Here is an 11,274-nt window from a genome sequence, read left to right as displayed (position 1 = left end):
GGTTACAACATGAAATCCACATGAACAGTTCTTCTGACAGACCAACTGTTCTTGTTGAAACTTGCTTATGCTGTAAATTTCCGATGAGGGCTGAAGAAGTGAGGGGCTTCTCTCCGTCACTCTGCCGTGTTGTTGCTCAGCGGACACGGAGCACGGGACAGAGATTTTATTCCATTCAAAAGTAACATGACCTCCACCGAACACACGGCCAGTGAGAAAACAAACACTATCCTGTGAGACAATGGACAGCTCTACCAAAGAAGTGGAAGATAAGAGGTCGACTTCTCTTGGCAGCGCTGGCCTCTGATTTAAGTGTGTGGGCGCAAATGACCTTTAGCGGATAAAGGAAGAGAGACGACCACGGATGAATCAAATGCTCCGAAACAAACTAGTACCGTAGAACATCAAATTTTGATGCCAGGCTTCATCGGAACAGGAAAGTCTATCTGACCCGGAGACCATCACCCGAGAGGGCGCTCCATTGTCCCCGTCTATCCAGTACGGTGCCGGATCCTGTTACGCAGCCACAAAGTGGCAGTTAGGCTCCTGAAAGAGATAGCGCTCCTCGTGGGCCATCGACCGACACCACGCATCACCCGGGGCAACACACTTTAAGGGGGCTCCAGGTGTCCAGAGAAACCTGACCGTGGAACAGGCCTCCATCACAGCAGCCCAGTGCCTCCTCCTGTGCTACTGTGTCACACCAACAGGCAAGACACGCTAACAAACTCATTACCCTGTTTGCATTGCATTGTTGAATGGTAAAGAATCAACTGAACAGAAAAACTCTGATTAAGTGTTTGTTTAAGGGAACATTCATTTATTTGCGTTCATCTGGAGGCAGAAGCTGAAAACACCACATTCACCCATTATCCTCACAGAAAGATGTTATTGTGAAGCTGCTAGTGAGGGATGACCTATGTCCTCAACATAAGCATTCATTAAGACTTGTGCTCCTTGCCACCAGGTACAAAGTCACCTTCCTTTTAGCTCAGGTTTTGGTCATCACCGATTCATTAAGGAACACTGTGGCTCCTTAGCTGCTAAATGCTTCCCTGGCTGGTTCACCGGTAAACTGCTTATGTTGTCTGTGATTTGGTGCAGCATATGTTTGCCAGAATCAAATATAAATTGGTGCAACTTTAAAGTTTATGTTAATCTACACAAATTTGAACCTGTACTGTCTAATTTTTCTTCAAATAAAAAAAACTTGTCGGAGAACTTTGAAACAGCAGTTAAGAATACACACGCCAGGTCCATGTAGTTACCTCCTTGCTTTCCAGAACCATGTGAGTCATGGCTGAATCAGACGTGTGTGACGAGCCTGATAAATCCAAACTGCTCGGAACGTCGGTCGACAGGTGCACAGCTCGGTAAAAAGGGTTTTCAGTCGGTGAGAAGTTCTCCCATAGTGCACTCTGTTCAAGTCACCCACTGATATGAAACCAAGAATCTTCTCTTTCTCCTCTGACACTCAGGTTTGCATCGGCCCCCTGATTCAAACACCGGCTCGCAGCGGGTCCGGTACCACGCCTGGGACTGAGAGGCCGGGATGAGAAGGAGGAGGAGGAGGAGGGAGTCCCTGCTGCTTCCTACTGGGCTGGTGTCCTTGCATTCTGGGTAATGGTGCAGCGATGGGCTACCTGGCTCTGGCAGCACTGAGCTGGTTAAACATTCATGGGGCGCAGCAAACGTTCACTTCAGTGCTACACCTGAGTGATGAACAGCTACACTATGTGTTTAAGGACGAGTGTGTGTGCATGTGTTTTGTGTATCTGCAGGTATGTTACACAAGGGTGTGGTAACTCTATCCTCCCGGAGACCCATCCTCACCCTCCTCCCCACCAAATTACTGCACAGGTATTCGATTACTGATCTTTGATTAGGCAGATGCATTTCAAACTAATTACTAACTGCTCATTAGAGACTAACAGAGATCGGACCCAATTTCAGATTCTCCGGCATCACAAATTAATTACACATGTAGCGTCATATTCTCATTTAATTATTGTGAATCCTCTGACAAAACCAGAAATAGTATTAAAGTAATTAGAGCATGAAATGATAAAAATGGACTTTACCACATTTTTATAATTTCAACCCATTAATCAAAATTCATTTCACTAAATGTATATATTGTTTATATTCATTGAACGTGTTTTGCCTTTGTTTTAAAAAAGTACAGCACAGAAGTGACAGACAGTGAAGGAAGACGAGATAAAGATGGAGCCACGGTAGCAAGCCAAATGAAATGTAAATTATGCTGTATCCAAATTGGACATTACACTTTAAACATTATTCCATCCTGGTGCCTTTGTCTTATCGTTCTCTTACGTTTCAGTTGTGGCAGTGAGGCCGAGTAACGTTGCCCTCCAATTCCGTCTGTTTAAATTTTAACATTGCGCTTCCTGCAGGCATCAACAAAAGGCATCTTACGTTACTGCCTGAAGATCGGCCGCGACACGCAGTGACATGAGAGAGCACTCTGGAAAAAAACAGCAATTAACATAATGTAATCCATTATGCAAATAGTGAAGGATGTTGAGGATCCGCTCCATCTTTAAAGAAGCTGCTTTGAGAATGTGAAGGTGACCAATAAAAACACTCAGACACTTGCTAAAGGTCACATCTTATTGATTTGTGGTGCACCTTAGAAAAACCTAATGGTCCCTAAGGATCAGTGGAGTATGATCATTTGGATTCTAATGAATACATCACATCAGCATTTGTGAGTGTTTGCCAATCATCAGAGGGAAATTCGTATATATATGCACATTCTGACACTGCCATGTTGTTACGATTTCATCTTTTATTCTACGGGAATAGTATTTAAAATGTTAAAATACAGAGTAAATGAACCGACATGTGTTCTGTTTGAAAACACCTTTAAGTCTCATGTTTGTCATCCATCTTTGAAGCACTGAATATATTTTGGACAGTTTTGCTTTAAAGATAAATACTGTACTATATAGGAGGAAAACATTTAAATTAAATAAATCCCAAAATGAGAAAACATTATAGATTATCAAAATGAACCAACAGTCACAGCTCTGACAATATGAACAGTGGATTTTCAGAAGTTGTTTGATATTAATGTAAATGTAAAATATGAGTTTTAATCCAATGCACAAAATAAACAACTTTTATATAAACTTTTTTCTTTGGAGTATAAGCACACTTTTCACCAGTGAAATAATCAGACTCAAACTGGGTCTGATTAAGTGCATTATAATATGATCCAAATATTTAAAATAAAATATTTTGATTCCAAGAAGGAGCATTGAAATAAAAGAAGCCTAACAATGTGAGCATTAATCATCAAGATATATTTGGTATTTGATTATCCGGACTAGACTCAGTTTTTGGAAACTGTTGTGGCTCGAAAGAAAAAATATATATTTCATAACCTCACCCGTGCACTAAAGATTCATATTGATAGAGTAGTAATTAGAAAAGCTGAATACTTTAACTGTACGGACTCACACAGACACACACACAAGCATACACACACACCTCGACACCTCACCATCAGATAGGAGAAGAATAACATGGCATGTTGCAGTCTCGATTCTCCAGAGTGAAGGACGAGTGTCCTTGATCCACCACTTGTCCAAATAAATATTCACAGGCTCAATTAGTCCCAAACAACTAAACGTTCAGCTACTCCCTTATTCATGTGAGCAAACGGATTGCTGTCGCAGGAGCAGGACTCTGAAGGCCACAACAAGCTGTGAGGATATTCGTTTTCAGGGGACCGAGGACACAGCATCACAAAACCAACTGATTTAGAGATTTTCAAAATCCAAGCGACTTTGCATGCAACTGAAATCATAACAGCTTCAATATTTTGTAGCCAGGAAAAGTCATTAGCATGAACATTTATCTCATCAGGCTAATGTTTTAGTTTTCAAGCATTAAAAAAAACATCCAATTCTTACCTCGGCGTCCATGTCGCAGTTCTGTATGTGAATCTAAAAGAAGCTCTGCTGGGTCTCTGTGTGAGTCTGTGTGAGTCTGTGTGAGTCTGTCCAGCCGATGTGACCGCAGAGGAAGCTGCGAGGACGAGGGACGGAGTGTAATTTCTACCTGTACTGTATTTATGGCCGTCCCATAATGCAGCAGCCTCAGCATGTCCTCACTGTGTCCCACTTTGCTTTGATTTTCAGGTCGACCTTATTCACTCCAAAGGGCTGAGAGACTCCAGCAGCTGTAGATACAGTTTATTGAATCATTTTTTGAAGACATTCTCAGAGGAAACAAACTATTTCAACTGCACAAATTAAATGTATAACACAGTGGTGCCGTGTAACTAAGTACATTCACTCAAGTCAATAATTCTGTACTTGACATTCTTCTATGTAATTTCACATTTACACACTTAGTGGATTATTGTTCTTATTACTCCACTGACATTTATCATTTAAAAAACATATATAAGGAAAAAAATATAACAAAATACATTTTCTTATTTGTCGTTTTTTATTTTCTTTATATTGTTGTCTTCATAAACATTCTCATAATTTTGTTGAATCCGATGTGGAATGTAAACCTTTAGTTTGTGATGAGGTATTTTGTTGTGTATTCATTCTTTTAGGCTCAGGATCTGACTACTTTGCTGATTGTCTTTTTTTTGGTTGCATTGGGTTTCAGTTGATTTTAGCCCAGAGACCAGAAACCTCTTTGAGAGACTCTAGAACAGGTCAAGACGGCTTTGGACAGGGCAGCGTTACACTTACAGTGTATTGGTGAATATACACAGGTACAGCACACATGTACTTGATAAGTTTCACCTCTGAGAATAGTCATTTTTTCGACGTCCAACTTTATGACCAAGTGACAGAAACAGTGTGAGAGCACAACCTGCTGACGGCTGGAGGCTATAACAGAGACAGAGCTGCTCTGCCTCAGAGCTGCAGACAGGCTGCAACTCCCCCCTGATCAAAACTCACTTTACTCCTCTATCAATACTTTTATCCCTACCTTATATGAACCCTGCCTGTGGTCATGAGGGAACGGGGGCCTTGAAAATAATACAATTTTTCAAAACCGTCCTTAGCCCTTATTATTCTACTTGTTACGTTACTGTTTTACATTTAATTTCTCACAATAGAAAATGTTTGTATTTAAATATCTGGCTTGGTTGTTTTCATCACACTATTGACTTTTATTTTCACATTTTGATATTTAAGGGTTATATTATACGTGATGAGGCTGAAATATTCATTAATTTATCTTGACAAAGTTACAAAGTACTTCACTCTAGAGTAAAACAAGAATAAAACTACAATAAGGTGAAATGAAAAGTGTTGTTCTTCTCTTTCATCATTCGCTCAGCGGTGGGACTCCTCCCCCCCCCCCTCACCTGGGCAGACTGCTGCTCCCTCATGGGTTGATCCGGAAACCAGATATAGGTAGAGAGCGGGTTTGTCGAGTTGAGGTGTGAGGAGCTGACTCCACCTGCACAGTGTACACAGCACACCGGTGTCTCTGTGTGTCGCTGCACACACCGACTCTGAAATGGACTCTTTCGCTCGACCTGCTCAGATCAGCTACAGGCGCTGGAGGAATCCTGAACTGAGGTAAAACAGCGAAATGTGGTGGTTTCCACTCCTCCTTTGAATGTAGATCATGATCCACTCTGACGTGTTTATTTAGAACGTCTGTTGCTCTCCTTCCTCTGTGTGGACTCTCAGGTGTGAGGTGGACTTCGTGGCAGAAGGTGATGAGTCCCAGGAAACAGAGAACGAGATCTGCACAGTGACCTCAGCCTCCAGAGAGTCTGCTCCCAGCTCTGCGTCCGATCCACACACTGAAGGTTCCTGCAGCTTCACAGTTTACTTATCTCTGTGTCTTTTTGTATTTTTTATATATATATATGGTTTTTAAAGTTTTATACAAGGTTTTTACTTAGTTTGTATAGTTGTTATATAATATACAATATATTCAATCATATATTTTAGAGAGTTTATCTAATCTATCTTGTCTAAAGTGTAGTGATGTAAAAAGTGCAATATTTACCTGTGAAATGTATTGAAATACAAGTAGAAAGTAAAATAAAATGGAAATGTGTACATTTACATACTTAAATAATGTACTTAAAGATATCATGAAGTCACTCTGCACCACCTGAAATGGAGCGACACTGGCGAGCTAGTTCAGGCTTCCAACTATAGCTGTGACTCACCACATATACCCCACAACCATCTATAATACACATCCCCCTTATCAGGTGGTCTATTTAACCATCTTTCCCTTTGCTCGCACCGCTGCTGCACTATTGCTACCAGTTGCTTCAGCCCCTCCACCGTCCCAGCATACACCTGTAGGCTCAAACGGGGGGGGGGGTGATAAAGTTGGAGCCTAGACGCAAATCATTAAACCTGTTCTACTGCTGCAATAAATGTTTGAACGTGAGTTGTCTGACTGAACTCCAGTTCAACAACTCTCCTCCGAGTGGGAGTATTGATCTGAGATCTGTTGTCAGCTATAAGTCTGAAGAGCTTGTGCTGGACTCCTTTATCAGCTTGTAGCATCCTTACATCACATGGTAATATTAGAGTGTATGTGTGTGTGTGTGTGGATGCATTTCTGATTGAATTTGTTTCTTTGGATTCTTGAACAGAAACCTTCACAGTGGAAGATGCCCTGGACGCCGTCGGCTTTGGGCCGTTCCAGTGGAAATTGTCGCTCCTCACTGGTCTCTCATGGGTGAGTCTCCTGAAACCCGCTGATCAGTCGTCTCTCCCTGATTTCCTCGCAACGACTGTGCGTCCGTCATGTAACGCCGCGTCTCTCTGAGTGCAGATAGGAGACGCCATGGAGATGATGATCCTCAGCATCTTGGGACCACAGCTGCACTGTGAGTGGAGGCTTCCGAGCTATAAGATGGCTCTGCTCACATCGGTAAAGTCTGTTGTGTTGGTATTCCACAGTTTGTTGGTATTTGCCTGATAATGTGTCGTCGTTTTAACCTTTTCTCTCTCTCTCTCTGACTCAGGTGGTGTTTGTCGGGATGGGGATCAGTTCACCTCTCTGGGGCAATTTGTCCGACAAGTACGGCAGGAAAATTGTGAGTGATTCTCAGGTCATCACATGTGATTTGTGACCTTTTTGTTTTTATTATCTCACGTGCTCATGTTTCTGCGGTGAACAGGGTCTGGTGCTTTGTATGTGCTTCACTCTGTACTACGGCCTGCTGAGCGCCTTCGCTCCGATGTACGGCTGGCTCTTGGTCTTGCGGGGCCTCGTAGGCTTTGGCATCGGCGGAGCTCCTCAGGCGTGAGTTCACTGTTTCATGACGAGACGTCTCCACGATTTGTTAATGTTAAACAGCAAAGACAAATATTTGGTCTCTTTTTTTTTTAGGGTGACGTTCTACTCCGAATTCCTCCCAGCGAAGAAGAGAGGCACCTGCATCATGTTGATCGCGGTACTGTGGTGATTTTGTTATAAAGGCAATATTTTACTGTATCCTTGTGTTGAATATTTAATCCGATTGAGTAAAACAGTTCATTAACTCCCGCCTGATTGATGTGTTTGTGTGCATCAGATGTTCTGGGCAGTCGGGGCTGTGTTCGAGGTCCTCCTGGCCCTGATGATCATGCCCACCCTCGGGTGGAGGTGGCTGCTCGGCCTCTCCACGTTACCAATGGCACTCTTCATTATTTTTTGCTATGTACGTGCTCTACCTTTTTAAAATAGAGATCCCGAACACAAACCCAGCTGCAGTCCAACTCTCAACCGAACGTTCTGTGTCTCTCAGTGGCTGCCGGAAAGTCCTCGCTTTGACGTTTCCATGGGAAGAAGTCATAAAGCCCTGGTGACTTTAAAGTCCATCGCTAAACAGAACGGCAGGGCTCTGCCTCGGGGGAAGATGGTTGCTTATAAACAGGTGAGGTGACAGATGTTTTACAGAATGTGAGAAAGAAGATATGTCAGAATCTGGAAGACGGTTAACTTCTAACCTGCTCCACTCGCCCATATTCTGAATGACCTATCAAAATTTACAGCAGTGACCGAATGATTGCAATGCATCAGAGGCCTCTCAACACTTTTTTTCCCCATGACAAGTCCATGGAGAAAAGGTACCGGATCCATCAGGCTTGGTATTCATTCATAATAAATTATTCAAGGACAGTTTGCAGTGATGCGTTACTGATCGATTGATTGATTGACTTTTCATTTGACATTTTACTATACGTATAATCGATAAAGTGCAAACAAAGTCCAAGCAGTCTTCACGTTATATAGTGAGGGCTCAGGCAGACGCAGGTGCTTTTATACAGCTACTGCATATATTCTTAAGTTATCTTAAATTATCTTGCTTTTAAGTTTTTGGTGTTCTTCATGCATGTGTATTTATTTGTATTTTTACGTGTCTTTGGATAAAATGAAAAAAAAAGATTGAAAATACATTTTACAGAATAACCGTGGACGGATCAAAGATCTCTTCGCTCCTCAGTACTGGAAGACAACTCTTCTCCTGTGGTTCATATGGTTAGTTTAAATTACACTTCCTACTTTCTACTTGAACAAAGGAAATGATTCAATGGAGGTTGGATTAACAAACGCAAAAACAGGTATCGGCCCAGTTTAAATTATTACTTCACCTAGATTGATTTGCTTTGTATGGTTTTAAGTTTTCTGTTCTTACATTTGTTATCTATGTCTCTACTTTACTGAAACCTATATGGGCAGGTCGTATTACAGAAGCAGTGGTTGGTAGCTAGGGCACCAGGTAGAATAATAGTGCGATTTCCTTGTTTGTTAGCACACTGATGGAAGCAAAAGATGCTTCATGGGAGCCTAGAGCTATCCAGCTATGTATTTAATTATTTAAAAACCTTTCTGCATGACACAACTGAAGTGTTGTTATTCTATTCAAAGGTTTTCAAACGCCTTCGCCTACTACGGCATAGTCCTGTTGACAACTGAGATGTTCCAGGCTGGAGATTCATGTGGAGGTAAGTGGCAGCTGCTCAAGGTGGATCTGCTTTTTTACATTTGTCTTAATTTGAGCCAAATACCAAAAACAAAAACCTCCCTCCTTCCTTATAGCGACGCAAGGGGCCAAGATCGAGCCCAGCTGTAGTCTGGAATGCAAATATTTGACATCGGAAGATTACAAAGACCTTTTATGGACGACGTTGGCTGAATTCCCAGGTGAAGTAAAAAAAAGCATTTACCTGTGATGCACATGTAAAACTGCACCCCACATCTATATTAAGAGATTTTAAATATTTGAGGAAACGTTAAAATTCCCTCACATCAGGCCGCCCAGGCTTATAGCAAATCTAATGACTCCAAAGCAAAAGTTATGTTTAAGGGAGTGACACTGCTGAATTGTCATTTATCCTAACTGTCACTGTGGGTTTCTCTTGTTTGTTCCAGGTCTTGTGCTCGCCCTCCTGGCAGTTGAGTTTATTGGCAGGAAGAAGAGCATGGCTCTGTGCTTCTTCATGTTTTCCTTGTCCATTCTGCCTTTATACGCTTGTATCGGGAGGTACGTTGGTCTCTGTGTGCCTTAATTCCCAATAAAGCAACAAAAACAATACATTGAATCACCCTCTGCCTTTCTCTTTCTGGTCTTGTAGGACGGCTCTGACAATCTTCATCTTCCTCGCCAGAGCCTTCATCTCTGGAGGATACCAAATTGTTTTTGTTTACACACCAGAAGTAGGTTTTATACCCCATTTTTGTACTTTTTATAAATAGCCAATAAAATGCTTAACTCAAATTGTGTTGCCTCCGTTCTCTCAGGTGTTTCCTACAGAAATCCGAGCCTTAGCCATGGGGGCTTCCAGTTCGATGGCCAGACTTGGTGCTCTCATCACCCCCTTCGTGGCACAGGTATGAGGCACAGTGCTACATATTTTTGCTATATATCATTAAGACGTACCAATTTTCATTAAATAAAAGCTTGTTTACATCGTTTAATTTTGTGATACTGTATTACAGGTTTAAATTCAGAGTTGTGCAGCTTCATCGTTATAGACGATCGTTCCGATTTCTCTCCTCAGTGTGTTTTTGTTTCCAGATGATGCTCAGAACATCAGTGTATTTGACGCTGTCCGTGTACTGTGGCTGCTGTGTGCTGGCTGGCATTGCGTCTTTGATCCTGCCAATTGAAACGCGAGGCCGAGGTCTGCAGGAGTCCAGTGTCGACCAGGAGGCCGGACGACAGGCAGGCAACACAAGAAGTCAGGAGCCACGATCCTAGACAGGGTTGACCAGGACAAACGCAAATGGAAGAGGAAGAGGAAGGATGTGTTGGTCGCCTCGCAGCCGGCGCAATGATGTGGCTGTTGTCTCTGCAACTGTGGGCTGAATCATCTGAGCGATGATGGGTGAAGATCAGCGGCGGGCAATCCCATTACAAGCAGCCGGTGATAATCGAGGGAGGACCCACTGCCCACGTCAGGCGACCGGAAGCACATTGGTGCTCGCTTTGTTTGCGCTCTCCCCCCATTACAGCCATGAGGACAAGCAGGGGACATTTTGGGGGGGAAATGAAGAACTGTGGAGGCTCTGCTTTGAGCCACACACTTTAAGATTTTGCCCTGAAGAAGCTGTGAAGTTTATTTAGTAATATTCCAATAAAAGATTATTGGTTTATATTTATTTTGTATGTATGCCTTTTGTATATTAAAGTGTGATTATGGCTGTAGATTGAGGATACGTTGATTATTGAACAAGTCTGCACACACATCCAATTATTCTCTTGTTTGATTATTTGGGCGTTTTGAACAACAGACAAAATAATGCATTTTCTGACATTTCTGGATATGATATAATAAAGTATATAATAAAATAATTGGTGTTGAATTTGGAAATAATTCATAATAAATTATCAAAATGAAAAAAAATTACAATCCTTTGAATTGAGCTTGTGATCTCTGATGATATTAATAATAGAACAGTGAGGTGTTGCTGCGTGTTTCATAACATGAGGATAATTTCATCAACATTTGTATTTGGGAGTTCCTAGTCTGGCCAGTCACCTTGACAACATTGGCCCAATGACAGCGCACACGCGAACTAGGCCAGCCAATCAGAGGCGGCCGCCGGAGCTGCCTGTCATGTGTGCCCCGCTTCAACCTGCACCGTGTTGTGTTTGCGTGTCTGCGGACATGATGAAGCCCCGCAAATCACGCAGCGACTCCCTCGCGACCCCCCGCACATGAGGACCCCGGTCGCCGCAGAGGACGCACGGAGCCGGGCCGAGAGGCAGCAGCAGCAGCCCCGCCGCCGGGACTCGGGAGCGAGGCGCCGCTG

General features: G+C 42.7%; 1 protein-coding gene and 1 long non-coding RNA gene across 2 annotated transcripts; both read left to right on the top strand.

The window, feature by feature from the left end:
* Positions 1-1,600: 1,600 nt before the first annotated feature.
* LOC133974854 (uncharacterized) lies at positions 1,601-2,526 on the top strand. The gene is made up of 3 exons (XR_009924703.1): positions 1,601-1,620; positions 1,782-1,860; positions 2,415-2,526. It is a non-coding gene; the product is annotated as an uncharacterized LOC133974854 (long non-coding RNA).
* Positions 2,527-5,420: 2,894 nt separating this feature from the next.
* LOC133974850 (synaptic vesicle 2-related protein-like) lies at positions 5,421-10,776 on the top strand. The gene is made up of 16 exons (XM_062412634.1): positions 5,421-5,579; positions 5,694-5,815; positions 6,623-6,708; positions 6,805-6,903; positions 6,998-7,069; positions 7,154-7,278; positions 7,366-7,429; positions 7,550-7,675; positions 7,763-7,891; positions 8,423-8,496; positions 8,887-8,963; positions 9,058-9,162; positions 9,391-9,502; positions 9,594-9,675; positions 9,760-9,849; positions 10,037-10,776. The coding sequence occupies exons 1-16, from the start codon at positions 5,518-5,520 to the stop codon at positions 10,217-10,219; spliced, it is 1,608 nt and encodes a 535-aa protein (XP_062268618.1). The 5' UTR covers positions 5,421-5,517; the 3' UTR covers positions 10,220-10,776.
* The last annotated feature ends 498 nt before the right edge of the window (positions 10,777-11,274 follow it).

This window comes from Platichthys flesus, chromosome 19 (assembly GCF_949316205.1).
Source record: "Platichthys flesus chromosome 19, fPlaFle2.1, whole genome shotgun sequence".
NCBI lineage: Eukaryota > Metazoa > Chordata > Actinopteri > Pleuronectiformes > Pleuronectidae > Platichthys > Platichthys flesus.
This window is presented reverse-complemented; position numbering and strand designations above follow the sequence as displayed.

Bases quoted from the DNA above. Each gene is read 5' to 3' on its own strand.
- LOC133974850 (XM_062412634.1), top strand. From the start codon at position 5,518: ATGGACTCTTTCGCTCGACCTGCTCAGATCAGCTACAGGCGCTGGAGG. The intron at 7,892-8,422 runs GTGAGGTGACAG...TACATTTTACAG, and splicing joins AGATGGTTGCTTATAAACAG to AATAACCGTGGACGGATCAA. The intron at 9,503-9,593 runs GTACGTTGGTCT...CTGGTCTTGTAG, and splicing joins TTATACGCTTGTATCGGGAG to GACGGCTCTGACAATCTTCA.